This window comes from Uranotaenia lowii, chromosome 2 (genome assembly GCF_029784155.1).
Source record: "Uranotaenia lowii strain MFRU-FL chromosome 2, ASM2978415v1, whole genome shotgun sequence".
Classification (NCBI taxonomy): domain Eukaryota; kingdom Metazoa; phylum Arthropoda; class Insecta; order Diptera; family Culicidae; genus Uranotaenia; species Uranotaenia lowii.
In genome coordinates, this window is record NC_073692.1 from 60,999,355 (window position 1) to 61,015,617 (window position 16,263).

The 16,263-nt window shown below is 33.4% G+C and overlaps 1 protein-coding gene across 1 annotated transcript in view; it reads right to left on the minus strand.

Annotated features, from left to right (window-relative positions):
* LOC129746696 (CD63 antigen-like) overlaps window positions 1-16,263 on the minus strand; it is a 59,925-nt gene that overhangs the window by 23,489 nt on the left and 20,173 nt on the right. The window contains exons 2-3 of the mRNA XM_055740545.1: window positions 5,330-5,402; window positions 4,991-5,106 (exon numbers count right to left, since the gene is read on the minus strand). Coding sequence (XP_055596520.1) covers window positions 4,991-5,106; window positions 5,330-5,402 — 189 coding nt within the window. The remainder of the gene's footprint in view (window positions 1-4,990; window positions 5,107-5,329; window positions 5,403-16,263) is intronic.

Sequence of the window (16,263 nt, forward strand, 5' to 3'; positions counted from 1 at the left end):
GTTCGATAGAAAACAAGGCATCTAAATAAGATTTTGCAATGATTTTCTTATTTTCATATCGGTCTTGAAGCGCATTCCATGCCAAAGTATAATTAGCGGCAGAGAGTTCAATATTATTGATCTCTTGCAAAGCATCACTAGATAAGGCAGCACGAAGATAGGTAAATTTATCCATTTCTGTAAGTTCAGAATTTTGATCGATTAAACTGTGAAACGAATCCCTAAAAACGACCCATTCGTTGACCTTGCCTCCAAAAGTTGGTAAACGAATCTCTGGGAGTTTAACTTTTGAAAAGGTTGAAGAGGGTCGAGCCAAATGTTCGGTGAAATTATGTGGAAGATCTCTAAACTGCAACTCCAATAATTCCGCCTTCAGCATACAGAACTTATCATCAAATTGTTGCAATAAAAGATTATTTGCTTCCTCTCTCGACTGGTCATCCGTTCGATCTTCTCCTTTCCCTCTAGCAGCACCATCCACCGATTCTTCTTCCATCGCCTCTTCGATAAGTAATTCAATTTTACCGCGCACATCATAAAACTCTTTGCAAGTATTTTCTAGTTTTTCTAATCGCACACTGATTTGTCGTTGATCAGTTTCTGGATGAAAGTTTTCAACAAATTTTTCGATCGATTCAATGATATTGTTCAACTGTTTTTCACGTTTCACAAGCACTCTTAGTTCGTGAGACATTTTGAATCACTTAAGTTCAAAAACTGATAACTGTAAATTTCAACTTTTCAACGACAAATTTTTCAAACACTTTTTGATCACCTTTTTTTTTTCAATCGCTTTTTTTCAATCACTTTTTCCAAATCCACTGATCGACTCAACGTACCGTTCGCGAACCGATTGACCACAGGACTTACAACCCGATTGACAGCAATTATGAAGGATTTACCAGCAGAAATTTATGAGCAGAATTATCAAATACCAATCAAATTCCAGAAAAGGACATCACAAGCCAGAATAAATTTAGACTCACATGCATTTTTGATTCTTTATTTCTCACACCAAATATAAACAATTGAATTGGAGAGCCACATGCAACAAGCCTCCTTTACTTCCCTTTTTCTGTCACTTGGGGTACAAATTTCGATCAATCTGCTCCTTCCGAATCCACCGGTAATTCCGTCGCAGTCTTCCAATTGGCCGATCGATCGTTCGATGCCACAATTCCCATGCAAAAAACGGTAAAAACTGGATCAGCGATCACGTTTCAGTGACCGATAGCACTAGCTGATGTGTTGGATGGCGCCTCTAGGTTTCCCGCGATGATGTCAATCCTCGAGACACAGTCACACAATACAGGGCATTGACCCGACAATAAACTTATTGTTCATGTATTCACTTATTGTCCATGCAACACGTTTTTTAATTTTTCGACAGTTTCGAAAATTCTTCATGCACTTATCACACTAATCGTCCGAATTTGTCCAAAACTGGGAACATCCGGCTCGAAGGACCAGAAATATGTTCACTAAATAACTCCCGGGTTCCCGAATTTCGGACACGTTTTCACTTCCGTTGAACTTTGACCTTAAAGGTCAACGACCGACAATAAAAACGCGAACTGTGCGGAGTGAAATAAACGCGTGTATTCAGTATGGATTGTTGTATTCAGACTACTGACGACTGATCGATGATCACTACCTAGCAATCTACCTAGCTAGCCGGCATTCGATTTCAGTACCTAAGTACTCTATTGTTATCAAATGATAAGCCGATCGTTATCCGAACTGATAGTAGATATCGAGAGTTAGTGAGCGGAAAAACTTACACCGTCGCTAGATGCTAGGGTGTCTACAATATTTTGAGTGATTGATTTTACATAAATATAATTTCTTCTCCAACAGAGCCTGCTGGGTGTCTTATCATTGAATCAAAAAATTTTTTAAAACGAAATAAATTAAACAAATTTTGCCATTTCAACTTCAACACAATTCACTTTAAGCCGAATAAAAGATTTTTTTGAATCAAAACGCATTAAAACGATAAATAAACCTTTATTCTCGATTTTAAAAAAAAGCTACAGCTAAGAGAATCTTTAAAACGTGGGAAACATTTAAGGGGAGCTATTTTTCGAAATATTATCATTTTTAAAGCATCAGAAATCCTTGGTCCATGCGAAATTGATTTAAAAAAATTTTTGGCAATTAGGTCTGAATGCTACAGCCTGAATTGATTTTTGAGGAAAAAAAATGACCCTGTTAACCCTAATAATTTTTTTTATCTTAACTCGAATCGAAGAGCAGTCTTGGGATAAAATATTTTTGATGGTATAGGCTTCAAGAAAAACCGTTTTCAAAAGAAATCGGCCGAAAGGGACCAAAGTTATTCATGAAAAACTGGATTTCACAAAATGTCTCAAAATCCCATACAAACTTCAAGCATGTTGAGAGACCACTTCCCGTGATCTGATTCGGGCAAATTTGGCAGGAGATTTTGTACTAGGCCTATGATCAATTTTAGCCTGTAGCACATAACATTTAACAGGTTTTAAATTTCCCATTTAAATGTGGGGCAGTCTTTGTATCTGTAATTTGATTGGTTCATTGTTCCTGCATTGAAGATGAAGCTTCGAAAAATAAGCAAATCCTCAATCCAGAACTCAGAGTTCTAAGTTTTAAATCTAGAACCTGTAGTAAAAAATTATTCTCAGAGTCGTTGAGATTGTTTGAAGCTTAAAAGATTGAAAAGATGAGTTTTAGCTTTAAAATCCAAGTGGCACATTATCGGAAACCAAATTCTGAATACCTTCTTTTGTACTTTTATTTAAACTGCAAATTAAGAAACATTATTGTAAAAATTGATTGAAAACAATGTTCATTGTTTGATATTCTGATAACAACGATGGGTTTTACTTGTTTTTTTCGTCGGCTTTTTTTTTCGGCGAATAAATAATGACAAAAATTCTTTAGTGAAACTTTAATTATGTCGGTTATATTTCAAACTATTTCAAACATCAATCCAGAACTGTGATACTTAACGCTAAAGGTAAAACACGCGTTTTCACAGTGATTAGTATGATTTTGTCTCTGAAAAAACCATTAAATGGTTAAAAAAATCTTAAAAAAATAAATGGTTCTAGACCTCCCGATGGGTTATTTAAAATTTGGGCTCAAATGACAGGAAAAAATCCCAGCTTAATGATGCTAAATGATGCAAAAATTAGCGATGTTGTTTTTCGATAAATAAAATGGTTCCATGCGAAACACCGTGACTTGTTACTGTCACTTTCTAGAATTTTTCTGTCAGTGTCTTGATCTTGGGTAAAATAAAGGTTTTTTTCGATTAAGGCTGCCGGCAACTTCATTTTCCTAAGATCAAGACACAAACAGACAATTCAAACATAGCATCAATAATGAGAAAAAGTTACAACAAGCTCGCACAGCCTTGCTTTTGAGTAATAACCTGATACCAGGCCATAGGAAGAACTGACTTATGGGGGAGGGGTTTGTGACTTTTTTCTATGACATTTGCTTTAACAATGCATGAATGAAAAAAAAATTAAAAATGGATTATTTTTAATTATATTTTATCATTCATTTTTAAGTTTTTCTACATAATAATTTTTTTTGTGTTATATAGACACTTTTGAAGATACATCGTAAAACCTTTCAAATAACGATTAGAATTCGTATAAATAACACTTTAGTAACCAAATAGGAAACTTACTTTCATAAATGGTTTAAATCTTAAAATTAGCATCAAAATCTGGTGAACTTAGCCTAAGATTGCTAGGAGTTCTCTAGCACGTATCTAAGCCGGGGAAATCCGGATTTTTTCATTTAAATCCTTGCAAAATTCGGGCATTTTATTTACAAATTTTATAACCAAAATCCGGGCCATATCCTAAAAAATTGGCCAAAAATCCAGGAACTGCTTAGCAAAAATCGGGATACTATAACATTTGAATCATTATTTTTTCATCGAAAAACATAACCAGATTTTGAATTTTATTTCAGGCTCCCAAAAACTCGATTATGTTTATTTTAATAAATCTAGCTTGAAAAAAATCATTTTTGGGCGACATAATTTAAATAAAATTATAATGATGTCGTTTGATTTTTTTTTTGATTATCCAAAAACAAATGTGAGTGAATCCGGACAAAATCAGGATATTTTTCAACAAAAATTGTGCAACCCCTTAACTAAATGAAAAATGCGTATGAGTTTCGAAAATCATGAATCAAATTTTCAAGGAAATTCAAAACCAAATTTACACGACGGTTTCAAACACAGTTTTTTATTTCAATTTTTAATCCTGATTTTAACGGAAAATCAAGAATCCAAAACTGGATACGTAATCCAAAATATGAAAACACAAATCTCGCGTGAACTTTCATTACGCGAATGAAACATCTTAAAAATTCACAGAAAACTGCTGCAAAAGTTATCAAAACAACTTTCAAATTTGTATTTCATATATAGAATATGTTGTCCAGGCTACAAATAATCTAAATGGAGAGAAACTGCGACTAGTTTATTTATGTCAGTATTTGTAGTTTTTCGTAATAAAACTGTTTGTTTACATTTTGTTTCATATGACGTAATGAAAGCTCACGAGAGAAATACAATTTCGATTTTGATTATAAGGAACCAGAATTCCTGAAATGAGTAAAGTCTAATTGAAAATTTAGTATTCAGAAATGAATTACTTTCAAAAAGTGAAAAAAATTTGAAAAACTGTAGATGAACTCTGAATTTTGGATAAGTTTTAGAGGTTTTAACAGCAGTTCTTAGTCAAGATTGTTATTATCGAATTACCATGTTTTTGGTACTTCATCATAAAAATTTGATTACGAATAACCTCGCTTGCTTTTGATGGACCTGCATGCATACCGCCCCACCCCCTCCATTCTCCCACGACCTGATATCATAATGCCAGTAATGATAAACGCCAGTGTTGTTTTTGGACGTTAAAGCTTAATTTGATGATTTTGGTTCATGTAAACTAAAGTTTAACTTAAATCTTCCAACACTTACCGTAATGATCATACATGGACTTTCCTTGGCGGCACCGCAGCATCCGAAACAGGCAACGACAAAAATGACCGATCCGATGACAATCAGCACGATGGGGGCAGTCCAGAAGCTTTCACCTAAAAAGGAAGGTAAGAGAAGGTAAGAAAACAAGAACACCTACTATCAGTTGACTGACTTGTTGGATTCCAATGGCTTCTCATCGGAAGCTTGAACAAATTGACTCTCGTTTCCTAACACTTCTTTGTACGTATCTATCATTAGGTGTATTAGGATTTTCAAATATTGTTCAAGCGAAAGGAAGGAAGCAGACAGGTGAACATTAATCAAATATCAACTTACCGAGAAAGTTCGAATAATGGTGATAGGATGACTGAATGATTGCACCGGTTACGATGACGACCAATCCGGTGATCTGTAATGGGAAAGAAAAATAGAAAAGATAATCAATATTGTACTATAGTGAACTTGTAGATTGAAAATAAGTACAACTGGAACTGAACATAGTTGTAAATTTATCAATTCTGAATGGATACAAGTCTGATAATGGAATATCTATTCCATATCGTGTTGAAAAGTTCAGTGACAACACCATCACTTTGGATTCATGAGACTTCAGATGGGAGCTGCATTTTTCCATCATCTCTGGAGCCATCAAGCATCCCAGACACGATATCGGCATTATTCAAAGGATTTTCCTCCCTCAACCTAAGGGTGGCTTCCGGGATAAAGTTTTCCGTAGCCCACATTACGGAAGAAGCAAAAAATACCGCACTACGTCACATTCCAACAGCAGTGTAGGAGGACATAAAAATTGATTACGTGAAAGCCTTACGGAAATATGCGAACATGAATCTTCGACGATGTACGTTCTTATTTGCGTACATCTAACAGGTACCACATCTGTTAGGGGAAAAACCGACCAACTGAAAAAAGGTTGAAGTTTTTTCTTAATGACCAGACGTGGGAATCGCTTTTCCCTGGATTTCGAAAAAAAATTAAAGCTTAACTTCACCTATTAAGCGAAAATTTTGATCTGAAAGCTTATTTCACAAAACACAAAACATTTCTGCCCGAATAATTTCTAGCTCTGCAACAGGATTTCCGACAAAAAAGCAAAAGCTTTCGATTCGATTTATGTTCTGATACCATTGATGCTTCTCGCTTTCCGGACATTTCAAATATGTAGGTAGTTGGGTAGTTTTTTGCGATACTTTCCGATCCGGATTCAATCTCCCACCTATGCTATGTGTGTATCAAAGTGATGTGACTTTGCTGAACGAAACGATTGGATGAATAAATGATTTTTTTCTCCCATTCATTGAATGTGACACGGAATGCTGAGCTGAGCTGAGCTATGTTAAAAAGTTGATTTGTTAGTTGTTTTGTTTGCCCGTTGGAATTTAGCTGAATCTATGCCGCGTTCACAAAAACAATTTCAACTCTTTAAATACGTAACGTTGAAAAAAAGTTTGAAATTTCATTTCACTAATTGAATTTGGGAAAATATTCTATGGATAAGAAGAAAAGAATACATGGTATTCAAATCAAAAATTATTTCTGAGTACACAGCAATCAAATTCCGAGAAGGTAAATTTACGAACCCGGTGTGTGTATTTATTTAAAAATGAAATTTTAGCTATTTTCAAACAATCAAACTAAAATCGTTTTAAACTGCTAGTGTGTCATTGATAATGGGACTGAAAGAGCAACAATATGACTCAAACTTTCAGGACCGAACGGTAAAACTGGAAACTATAACTAAAGCAGCGGTCATTTTTTGCCATTACTGTTCTCCAGTCATTAATCAATGTCATTTTTATCGGGTCTTCACAAAGCCTGGAAAAACTCAAGGAAGTTTAAAGTTTTAAACCTAATGTACCTTATTCAAGGTGTGCATTCGTGATACTCATTGTATATTTTTTTAAATATTACAATTTTTATACCATAAAACGTTCAAACACAATGCATTTTACAGTTTCTACAATAACATGCACTTGTAGCCTGTAATCGATTTTTTTTTTGGGTTTTTACTTTAGTAACGAAAACTCGGGCGGAGTCTTAGAACGTTCCTTGTAGTAAATAAAATGTAGAGTTATTTTAATAAAGTTGCTGAATTGACATTATGGAACTTTTTAAACGTAAAAAATTAAACCACAACAATTGACACAAGCATGATACAACGCTCAGCAGGAAATTTGAAATTTGAAAAAATGAAACCGCAGGTTGACGGACCAGATTAAAAACTATTATTAATTAAAACAAAAAGTAAGTTTTATCCGGCTTGACATCACTATCATATCTTTGAAAAACTTCATTCTGGCAAAAAAAAACAGCCGAAATGTTTTTGGAAACAGTTATTATGTGATATGAAAGTTTTGTTTTAATTGATAAAACGCGATAGAAATTACACTTATTACAAATCATCCCAACTCTTGTATTTTTTTTTAAATTTCACGTAGCCGAAAAGATAATTGTCCGAAGAAGGATTTGTAGTAACGATATATGTACATGTCGTGATTTTACGATTCTTACAAATCTCAATTCAGAGCACAGGCTTTTCAAACCTATAAAATTTTATTACCAAACAATCAGCAGCCTTAAGAATTTGCGCTTCCTAAGCCAAACCGTCTTTTCCACCGGAAGTCTTAAACAATCATCTTCAGCTGCCTTAAAAATCTACGCTTCTTAATCCAATACGTCTTTTTTCCACCGGATGGCCTAAACAAAACAAACAATAAAACAAAACAACAATGCAACAGTCTTGGTAATCAGCGCTTTCTAAGTCAATCTGTCCACCGGAATTCTTAAACAATCAACCGCAGCAGCCTAAAAAATTGCGCTTCATAAGTGAAAAGCGTCTTTTTCCACCGGAAGGCCACATCAAGACGAACAATAAGCTGCAACATACTTAAAAATCAGCGCTTACTGAGCCAATTCCGTTTTTTCCACCGGAAGTCTAAAACGATAAACAGCAGCAACACGAAATGCCACAAAAAAGAAACAATAAGCTGCAAAAGTTTAGATAATCTGCGCTTACTAAGCCAATCCGTCTTATTCCACCGGAAGCCAATCTTTTCACTACCTGACTCCGAATCAAAACAAACAATAAGCTGCAACATTTCTAAAAATCTGCGCTTTTTAAGCCAATTGCGTCTTTTTCCACCGGAAGTCTTACAGAATCAACAACAGCAGCCTTTAAAAATCTTTTTTTTTCCGTCTTTTTATACCGGAAGCCAATCTTTTTCCACCGGGAGGCTAAATCAAAACTACTATTAGCTGCAACAGTCTAGGTAATCTGCGCTTACTGAGCCAATCCGTCTTTTTTCACCAGAAAGTCTTAAACAATCAACAGCAACAGCCTTAATAATCTGCGCTTCCTTAGCCAATCAGTCTTTTTCCACCAGAAGGCATTCTTTTTCCATCGGGAGGCAAAATCAAAACATTAATTGCACCAATCTAAAAAATCGGCGCATACTGAGTCTTTTTTTTTTTTAATGGAAATCTTCAACAATAAACAGCAGCAGCCTTTAAAATCTGAGCTTCTTAAGCCAATCCGTCGTTTTTCACCGGAAGCCAATCTTTTTCCACCAGGAGGCCAAATCAAAACAACATCCAGTTGCAACAGTCTTGGTAATCTGCGTTTTCTAAGTCAATCCGTCCTTTTCCACCGGAAGTCTTAAACAATTAAGAGCAGCAGCCTTAAAAATCTGTGCTTCCTAAGCCAATCCGTCTTTTTTCACCGGAAGAGAGTTATTTTCCACCGGGATACCACATCAAAACAAACAATAAGCTGTAACAGTTCAAAAACTCAGCGCTTACTAAGCCAAACCATCTTTTCCACCAAAGCTCTTAAACAATCAACAGCAGTAGCCTCAAAAATCTGCGCTACCGAAGTCATTCCGTCTTTTCCCACCGGGAGGCCAAATAAAAAAAAGAATCATCAGCAGCAGCCGTAAAAATCTGCCCTTACTTAGCTAATTCGTTATTTTTTCCATCGGGTGGCCTAATCAAAATAAACAATAAGCTGCACAATTCTTAAAAATTTGCGCTTACTAAGTCAAATCCCTCATTTTTACCAGAAGGCTAAATCAAAACAAACAATCAGCAGCAGCAGCCTTGAAAATATGCTTTTCCTAAGCCAATTCTGACTTTTTTCACCATAAGTCTTAAACAATCAACGGTTACTGCTGAAAATCTGCGCTTCCTAAGTCAATCCGTCTTTTTCCAGCGGAAGCCAATCTTTTTCCACCGGGAGGTTAAATCAAAAAAAAGTATCAAAAGCAGCTGCCTTAAAATCTGCTCTTACTAAGCCAATCCGTCTATTTTCACCGGGAGGCCTAATCAAAACAAACTATCAGTTAGAAAATTCTTAAAAATTTGCACATACTAAGTCAATTCCCTCTTTTTCACCAGAAGGTTAAATCAAAATAAACAATCAGCAGCAGCAGCCATGAAAATCTGCTCTTCCTAAGACGACCTGCCTTTTCCACCGGTAAGCCTAATCAAAACAAAAAACCAGCTGCAAATTTCTTAAAAATCTGCGCTAATTAAGTCATCCCCTCTTTTCACCAGAAGGTTAAATTAAAAAAAAAAAACAATCAGCAGCAGCCTAAAGAAGCTGCTCTTCCTAAGACAATACCGACTTTTTCCACCGGGAGGTAAAATCAAAACAAACAATAAGCCTCAACAGTTTCAGAATTCTGCGCTTATTAAGTCATTTCCCTCTTTTTCACCAAAAGGCTAAATCAAGCTAAACCATCAGAAGTAACAGCCTTGAAAATCTGCTCTTCCTAAACCAATTCCGTCTTTTTTCACCGGAATGTCAAATCAAAACAAACAAAATAGCTGCCGAATTCTTAAAAATCTGCACTTCCTAACCCCATCCGCCTTTTTCCACCGGATGGCCAAATGAAAATCTGCGCTTCCTAAGCGAATCCGTCTTTGCCGGGGGTCGAATCAGAAACTATTTTTTTTCGTAGCAGCAGCCTTGAAAATTTGCGCTCTCTGTGCTTATTCTACCAACTACGCCATTGTCTTGATTTAACGATTCTTGCAAATCTCAATTCAGAGATTCACCCTGATACGTCTGTTGCTCTCAAGAACAGATGAATAGTCATTGTTTGTGTGATTTTGTTCAGTTTGTTTTCCCTAGTGCTGCAAAAATAACAAGTTTTTTTTTATTTGTAAAATTTATCAACACTCAAGTAGGATATATAGTAATTGATTCAAAAAATTCTTTTTTTTTTCAAAAGAATTGAAGGGAGCAAAACACTTTAGAATTATTTTCAGCAGTAAATGATATGTTTGAAATGATTTTAAATATCTAGAACTTTTCAGTTGCTTTTGTGGATTGCCATTGGTTTCAATATTTGTGTTGAAAATATAACTCATGAACAAATTCAGTTTGTGGGTGATTTGAACAAAATAACTACTACTTAGACGGAATACTGTGAAAATAAAATGAATAACTACTTAGAAAATTTGTTCCGTCTAAAATCGTTAGCAGATTTAGTATTCATTTAGGTTTGTTGGTCTGGAGCAGGGCCGTAAAAAGAAACCGCTCATGGGTGGGGTGGGGGGCTTTGGTGAGAAAAATGTTTTTATAAAATTTTTGCTTGAATAATGCATACATAACTTATTGTAAAAAAAAATAAAAAGACACCATATTATTATTCAGGTTTGAGTGATTTCACATTACAAGTTGGTTATTTATTTTGAATCCTTACTTTCGAAAAATAATTCCTAGAAGCCAATATTTTAATGAAGTTTTAAAAAATAAATAAAAGTTTTAAAGGTTTCATTTTTAAGAAAACTTTTTATATTTTCTTAAATAAGCAAGCAATAAGCCAATTCTTCTAAACTACAAACATATCCATTTTTCGGTTCAATCCAGATTCATTTTCTACTCTTGAAAACTCGGGAAAAAAAAAATAAGATTTATGTATGAAACTTTGCTATTTTCATGAAACCAACAGAATATATTTTCAGCTGAATTTTCACTTCTAGAACTTGTAGTACATGTTCTTTCAACAACAAAAATTTATAATCAATAATTTGTTTCGTAATCAGAATATTGAGAATATTTAAAAAAAAATTGAAATCTAGATTTTTTTAACAACTACATATTCAAAATAAATCCAATCTTTATTTTATATTTGGGATTTCTTTTAATTTATGGTTCAAAACTGAGTCTGACTGAATACAAAAATATGAAATCACGAACTCCTGCTAAACTTTATTTCAAACTGAATCTGAATCAGAAAAAAGTTTTTGATTTTTTATTCCGAGTCTGAAACTTAGGTTCAAAATCAAATTTGAATTCTTAACCTGGAAACGATTTTTGATCAAAGTTCCAAATAATAATTCCTATAGATTATCAGAACCCTCAACTGGAAATCACTTAGATTTTTGAATTCTGAATTTCTAGATTTCAATCTGAATTTTTTCGTCAGTTATTTCTGAAATTCAACTTAAAAATTTCGATGAAAATAGCGAATAATGAATAATTCTGAACTACCATTATGAAATTTTCCTAACTTCCGATTCTGTATAAGAGTTAAAAATAAAAATTTTAATGTCCAAATCTTAAAAATTGTTTATAATATAAAGTATTTTCCTTCATATTCCGAAATGAAGAGTTAAGAATATGGAAAATGCAACTTTTTTAAGTTTGAAACGCAAGACCAAGATTCGAATTAATGATGGAAAACTGAAATTCAAGAATAATAAACTGAACATAGAATCCGAAATCTTAGCACAAACATCGAATTTCAACGTTAATAAGCAGCTTTAAAACCACCAAATTTGGAATAATTCTTACCCAAGCTTTTCAGATATTTTTCGGCGAGTATCTGGGCCGTGCAATTTTCATCTATTTTTCCTATTATCCACCAATGTCCAAATTATTCAATTTAAATTATGAAGAAAAATACTTGAAAAATGGTTTTTTTTAAATAAACACATCCGTCAATTTTCAATCATATTTTAAGCTTCCAAAAATTGTCAATGCATTTTTTTATAAAAATTGCTCACAAAATGTGTAAGCAAAATACATAATTCGAATGACTCCATTTAAATTTTTGTATGCTTTTAAAACTTTTGGTAACTGATTTTTTCTGAATATTTTGCTAAAAAAAAGCTTGATTAAAATAAAACCTCTAAAACATTATTATTTTTGGTGCTAGTTATTTATTCTTTTTTAAGTTAATTTACATAAATACCTTTTGATATTAATTTTTTACTATTGAAAATAGTTCCACAAATTTTTATATGTGTATTATGAAACCTCCAGTAACGAGAAATGGAAATTACTTTCATCGATATTTAAAAACTTTGGATTTGTTCAACACTCTGGTTGATTTAGCTTATTTGATGTGAATAAATAATAAGCTTATTTAAGAAAACCTTCAGTTGAAAAAAACATATTCAAAGCTCAACTCGAATATGCATAATCTACCAAATCCTTGAGCAAATTCAAAAATATTAACAGTTCATGCAAATAAATCAAATTTTAAAAACTAAAAGTGAGAGATCATAATTTTACGGTTCCAATCTGATGCTTGTAAACTCGAATCAAATTTAAGATTTAAGTTTAAATTTTGAGTTAAAAAACCATCAATCATTAAAAAAAAATAAGAAAAACTTTTCAGATTTTTTAGAATACTGATAACATGCTTTTTATTAGCAAAAAATTTTCAATATAAATCAATTCCTTGATTCAAATCTTGTAGACGATTTTTTAAAATGAAAATCAGATTTTTTTAAAACAAAACTTGCAAAAAAATTAAATTTTCCATCATATGCGTGATTTTCGGCAGAAATTTCAAAGTCAACAAGTCAACAACAAAAATTAAAGTCTGCGACCCCTTGCTATTTGGGTTCCTCAGCAAAACATTATTCTTCATGTTTTATCATTATTTTAAAATTAATTTACGAGCTGAATCTCAATTTGCATTTTACATATTATTACTGAATTCATATTTTGATTCTGGCTTCCAGATTTTAATTAACGATCTGCTCCGGGATTTTATTTCAATTTCTGAAATAAATTCAGATAAGAATTTTAAATTTAAGTTTAGATGTGAATTTTTTTTTCAGAGCACTCAATCAAAATTTTGTAATTTCATTGTTAAAGTTCAGGATTCATTATTCCAATTATTTGTTTTTAATTCGATTCGTCAATCTGAGTTCAAATATAAATTTTGTATGATGATTCTGGTTCATAGTTTCCAACTTTAGATTTCCATTTTGAAGCTAAGATTAAATACAGTTTGAATTCTGATTAAGAATTAAGTTCTGGAACTTTGAATCTGAATATGAAGAAAACTCAAAGTGGTTTCGAATATTTTTTTTTTGTGTTCGGAAAATTATTACATTAACACATTATTATATTAACAAATGCGAGACAAGTATCTCTTTTTTTTGCTCGTCGCGAGTGTGCTCTACTTAGAAGCATAACTCCAATGTTATGAGTGTGAGAATAAAAAATTTTTTTTTCACAAAATTTAACAAAGAACTATTAGTCTCTCAGATAATAAATTTGAAGTATTTGATTCACTGGTTTCTGAAATATTTTGTGTTTTCCTAGTTAGATTTCTTCGCGGTCCTTAATTTGTTTTTTTTTATGCGTTTCGAATATTCTGAATCAAATTGTGTATGGAATGCAAAACTCAATTTGAGTCTGGTTTTTAAAACAGCATTTTACTTCTTATTTCTAACCATGACTCGAATCGAAAATCAAGTAATTCAAGTACATAATTGAAACTGGATACAGAATCCGAAATATGAAAGCAGAAATACAATTTTGATTTTGAACCTGTGGAACGAGAACCTTGGAAATGAGTCTAATCTTAATTCAGAATCCAAAAGTGTGAAAATTTCGAAAAACTGTAGCACAATTCACAAAGCATTCAACAAATTGTCGGAAAAATTCAAATCTGAATTTTAATTTGACAGGGTTCATACTGTTCAACTATAACATTTTATGCTAGGTGTAATCCTACGATCTCAGGCTTAGACCTTCAAAAATGGACTCTGGTGAGCCAACGGAATTGCAAACTTTGATAATTGATTAAAACAGACCTTGCTTGAAAATGGAAAATAACTGCAAAACAGCATCCCATAAATCGCCCCGGAGCAATGATGAACATTGAGCATTCCTCCCTTGATCCTCGACCGATTTATCGCATCACTGACCGTTCCAATCAATTTGTCAATCAGACAAAAAGGCCGTGGTTCATTCATTTTTTTGTACTGAGTATAACGATTGAATAAATAATCAATCAGCTTGGTACCTTTTATTGGGATTGAACCAGGCAGCTGGTTCTTTTGGACGATGGAAGCCACCATATTATTTGCTCTGTTCACAATAGACCATTATTTGCGAGATAACATATTGTTGGGGCAAAGCCGATTAGGGCTGAATTTATTTATCAGAATCATAACCGGGAATGAAAAAAATCCAAATTAATCCTTGTGAAAATATTAGCTTTGTGTGATGTTTCAAAACAGGACGCCCGTGGCAAAAACAACTTTAAGAGTTGAACTCAAAGGTTGCGAGATTAAATTTTCCAGTTTCTGGTAAGTTTCAACTGAAAGGTTTCGAGACTAAATTGTCCAGTTTCTGGCAAGTTGAATTTCATTCAAACTTTGTAAAGAAAACATTTTCATCAATATTAGAGCCAGTTTTCCTCACACTTCATTACCGTCAACTGCTAAGGGTGTTGCATACATTTAGGGGTAAAAAATACTACAAAAAATTCCACTAGTGGAAATCATAAAAAAATAATGTTTGGATAGATGAAATTTCGATAAAAATAAATATGTGACGCAAAACAATCATATTCCAGCGCATGGAAACGAGATTTAAAATTTGAATCTTTGATTTGCATTTTCATGCATTTTAGCCCAGACTGTTAAGTGAATTATAAAAATATTTATTTAAAAAAAATGGTGTTTGACCGAATAATATTTTTACACCATGGTATAGGATGATAAAAGCGATATAAAGTTTGTAGGCGATATCATTGAGCCAATCCGTAATACTGAGTAAAAATTTTTACGGCAGCGAAAAATGTAAAAAATTGTACATCTATTGCTTTTTTTTTAAAATTTTCTATGGGAATCAAAACTTAAAATCATCAGCTTGTTTTACCATGAAATGATAACTTTATTACATCATATTAAAATTAAAAACATTCCCACGTGTTTCTATTCTCTCAGATTATTATTACGATCCCCAAGATTCAATTAGTTAACTTTCTTTGCAAAAATATCATAACACGAAGCCAACCGTCCCTATGCTGAGCAAGAAGCACGTGTTCTGTACAATATAATAGAATATTTATGTACGGGGGGCTCGTTCGAATGTTTGAAATATCGATCGTCTTGCCTTTATGCCAGCCAAGCAGTTTCTACTTACGGGTCCAGTCCAGTCAGCCAGCCAGACGAAGACATGGGATAAAATTCCCAAAGATCAAAACGACTCACCATGAAAGGCGCAATCAAGGTTAATTGGTTCTTTATAAGCCAGGGAGAGTTTACCGATATGCTTGAGAGTAGTTTTCGGATTTTTTTTCGAACTTAAAGCGTTGAGGTCAAATTTGTTGACGTTTGAAATTGGATGCAAACAAAGTGAGAAAGAAATCAAACAGCTCGAAAGCAACTCGAAAGGTGCTACACTTGAAGTTCCAAAGTTCAATTTTAAGCATCACATTTCAAACATCTGGTTTGTTTTTGAATATTTTTGAAAGTTACCGGTTGTCTAGTTTAATACAATACAAATTATTTGGCTAGCAAGACAGTTTTAAATTTAATAGAGCGTTTCATGGAAAGATTTTTTTTTAAAATGAACATTCAAAGGCATACCCTTTTTAATAATTAGTCAGCTTATTTAGTTCAGAATCAAATACCAGCTGCAGATGGCCAAACTACCGAAACCGCCATACAAAATCTCGGTATCATCATTAGTCATCGGCGCCAAAACTTTCGCCCAGGAAATAATCATCAATCAAAGTTTTCTAGCTTTAAATTAATAGCCCGGACCGCGTACAATTCATACGAAATTAAAAAAAAAACCAGAAAACTTTCACCGTTTCTTACCACAGAACTGGAGCACATAATGGGGCTGCCGCAAAGCCAAGTTCATGATGGGAAACCGAGGAATGAGAAAAACTTTACCTCGCAGTGTTTGTTTTAATGTTTCGCGGCGTTCAGCTCAGTGATTTTGGGAAAAAAAAATTCTCGTAGACTTTAGCGTGTCTACTCGAATGGAA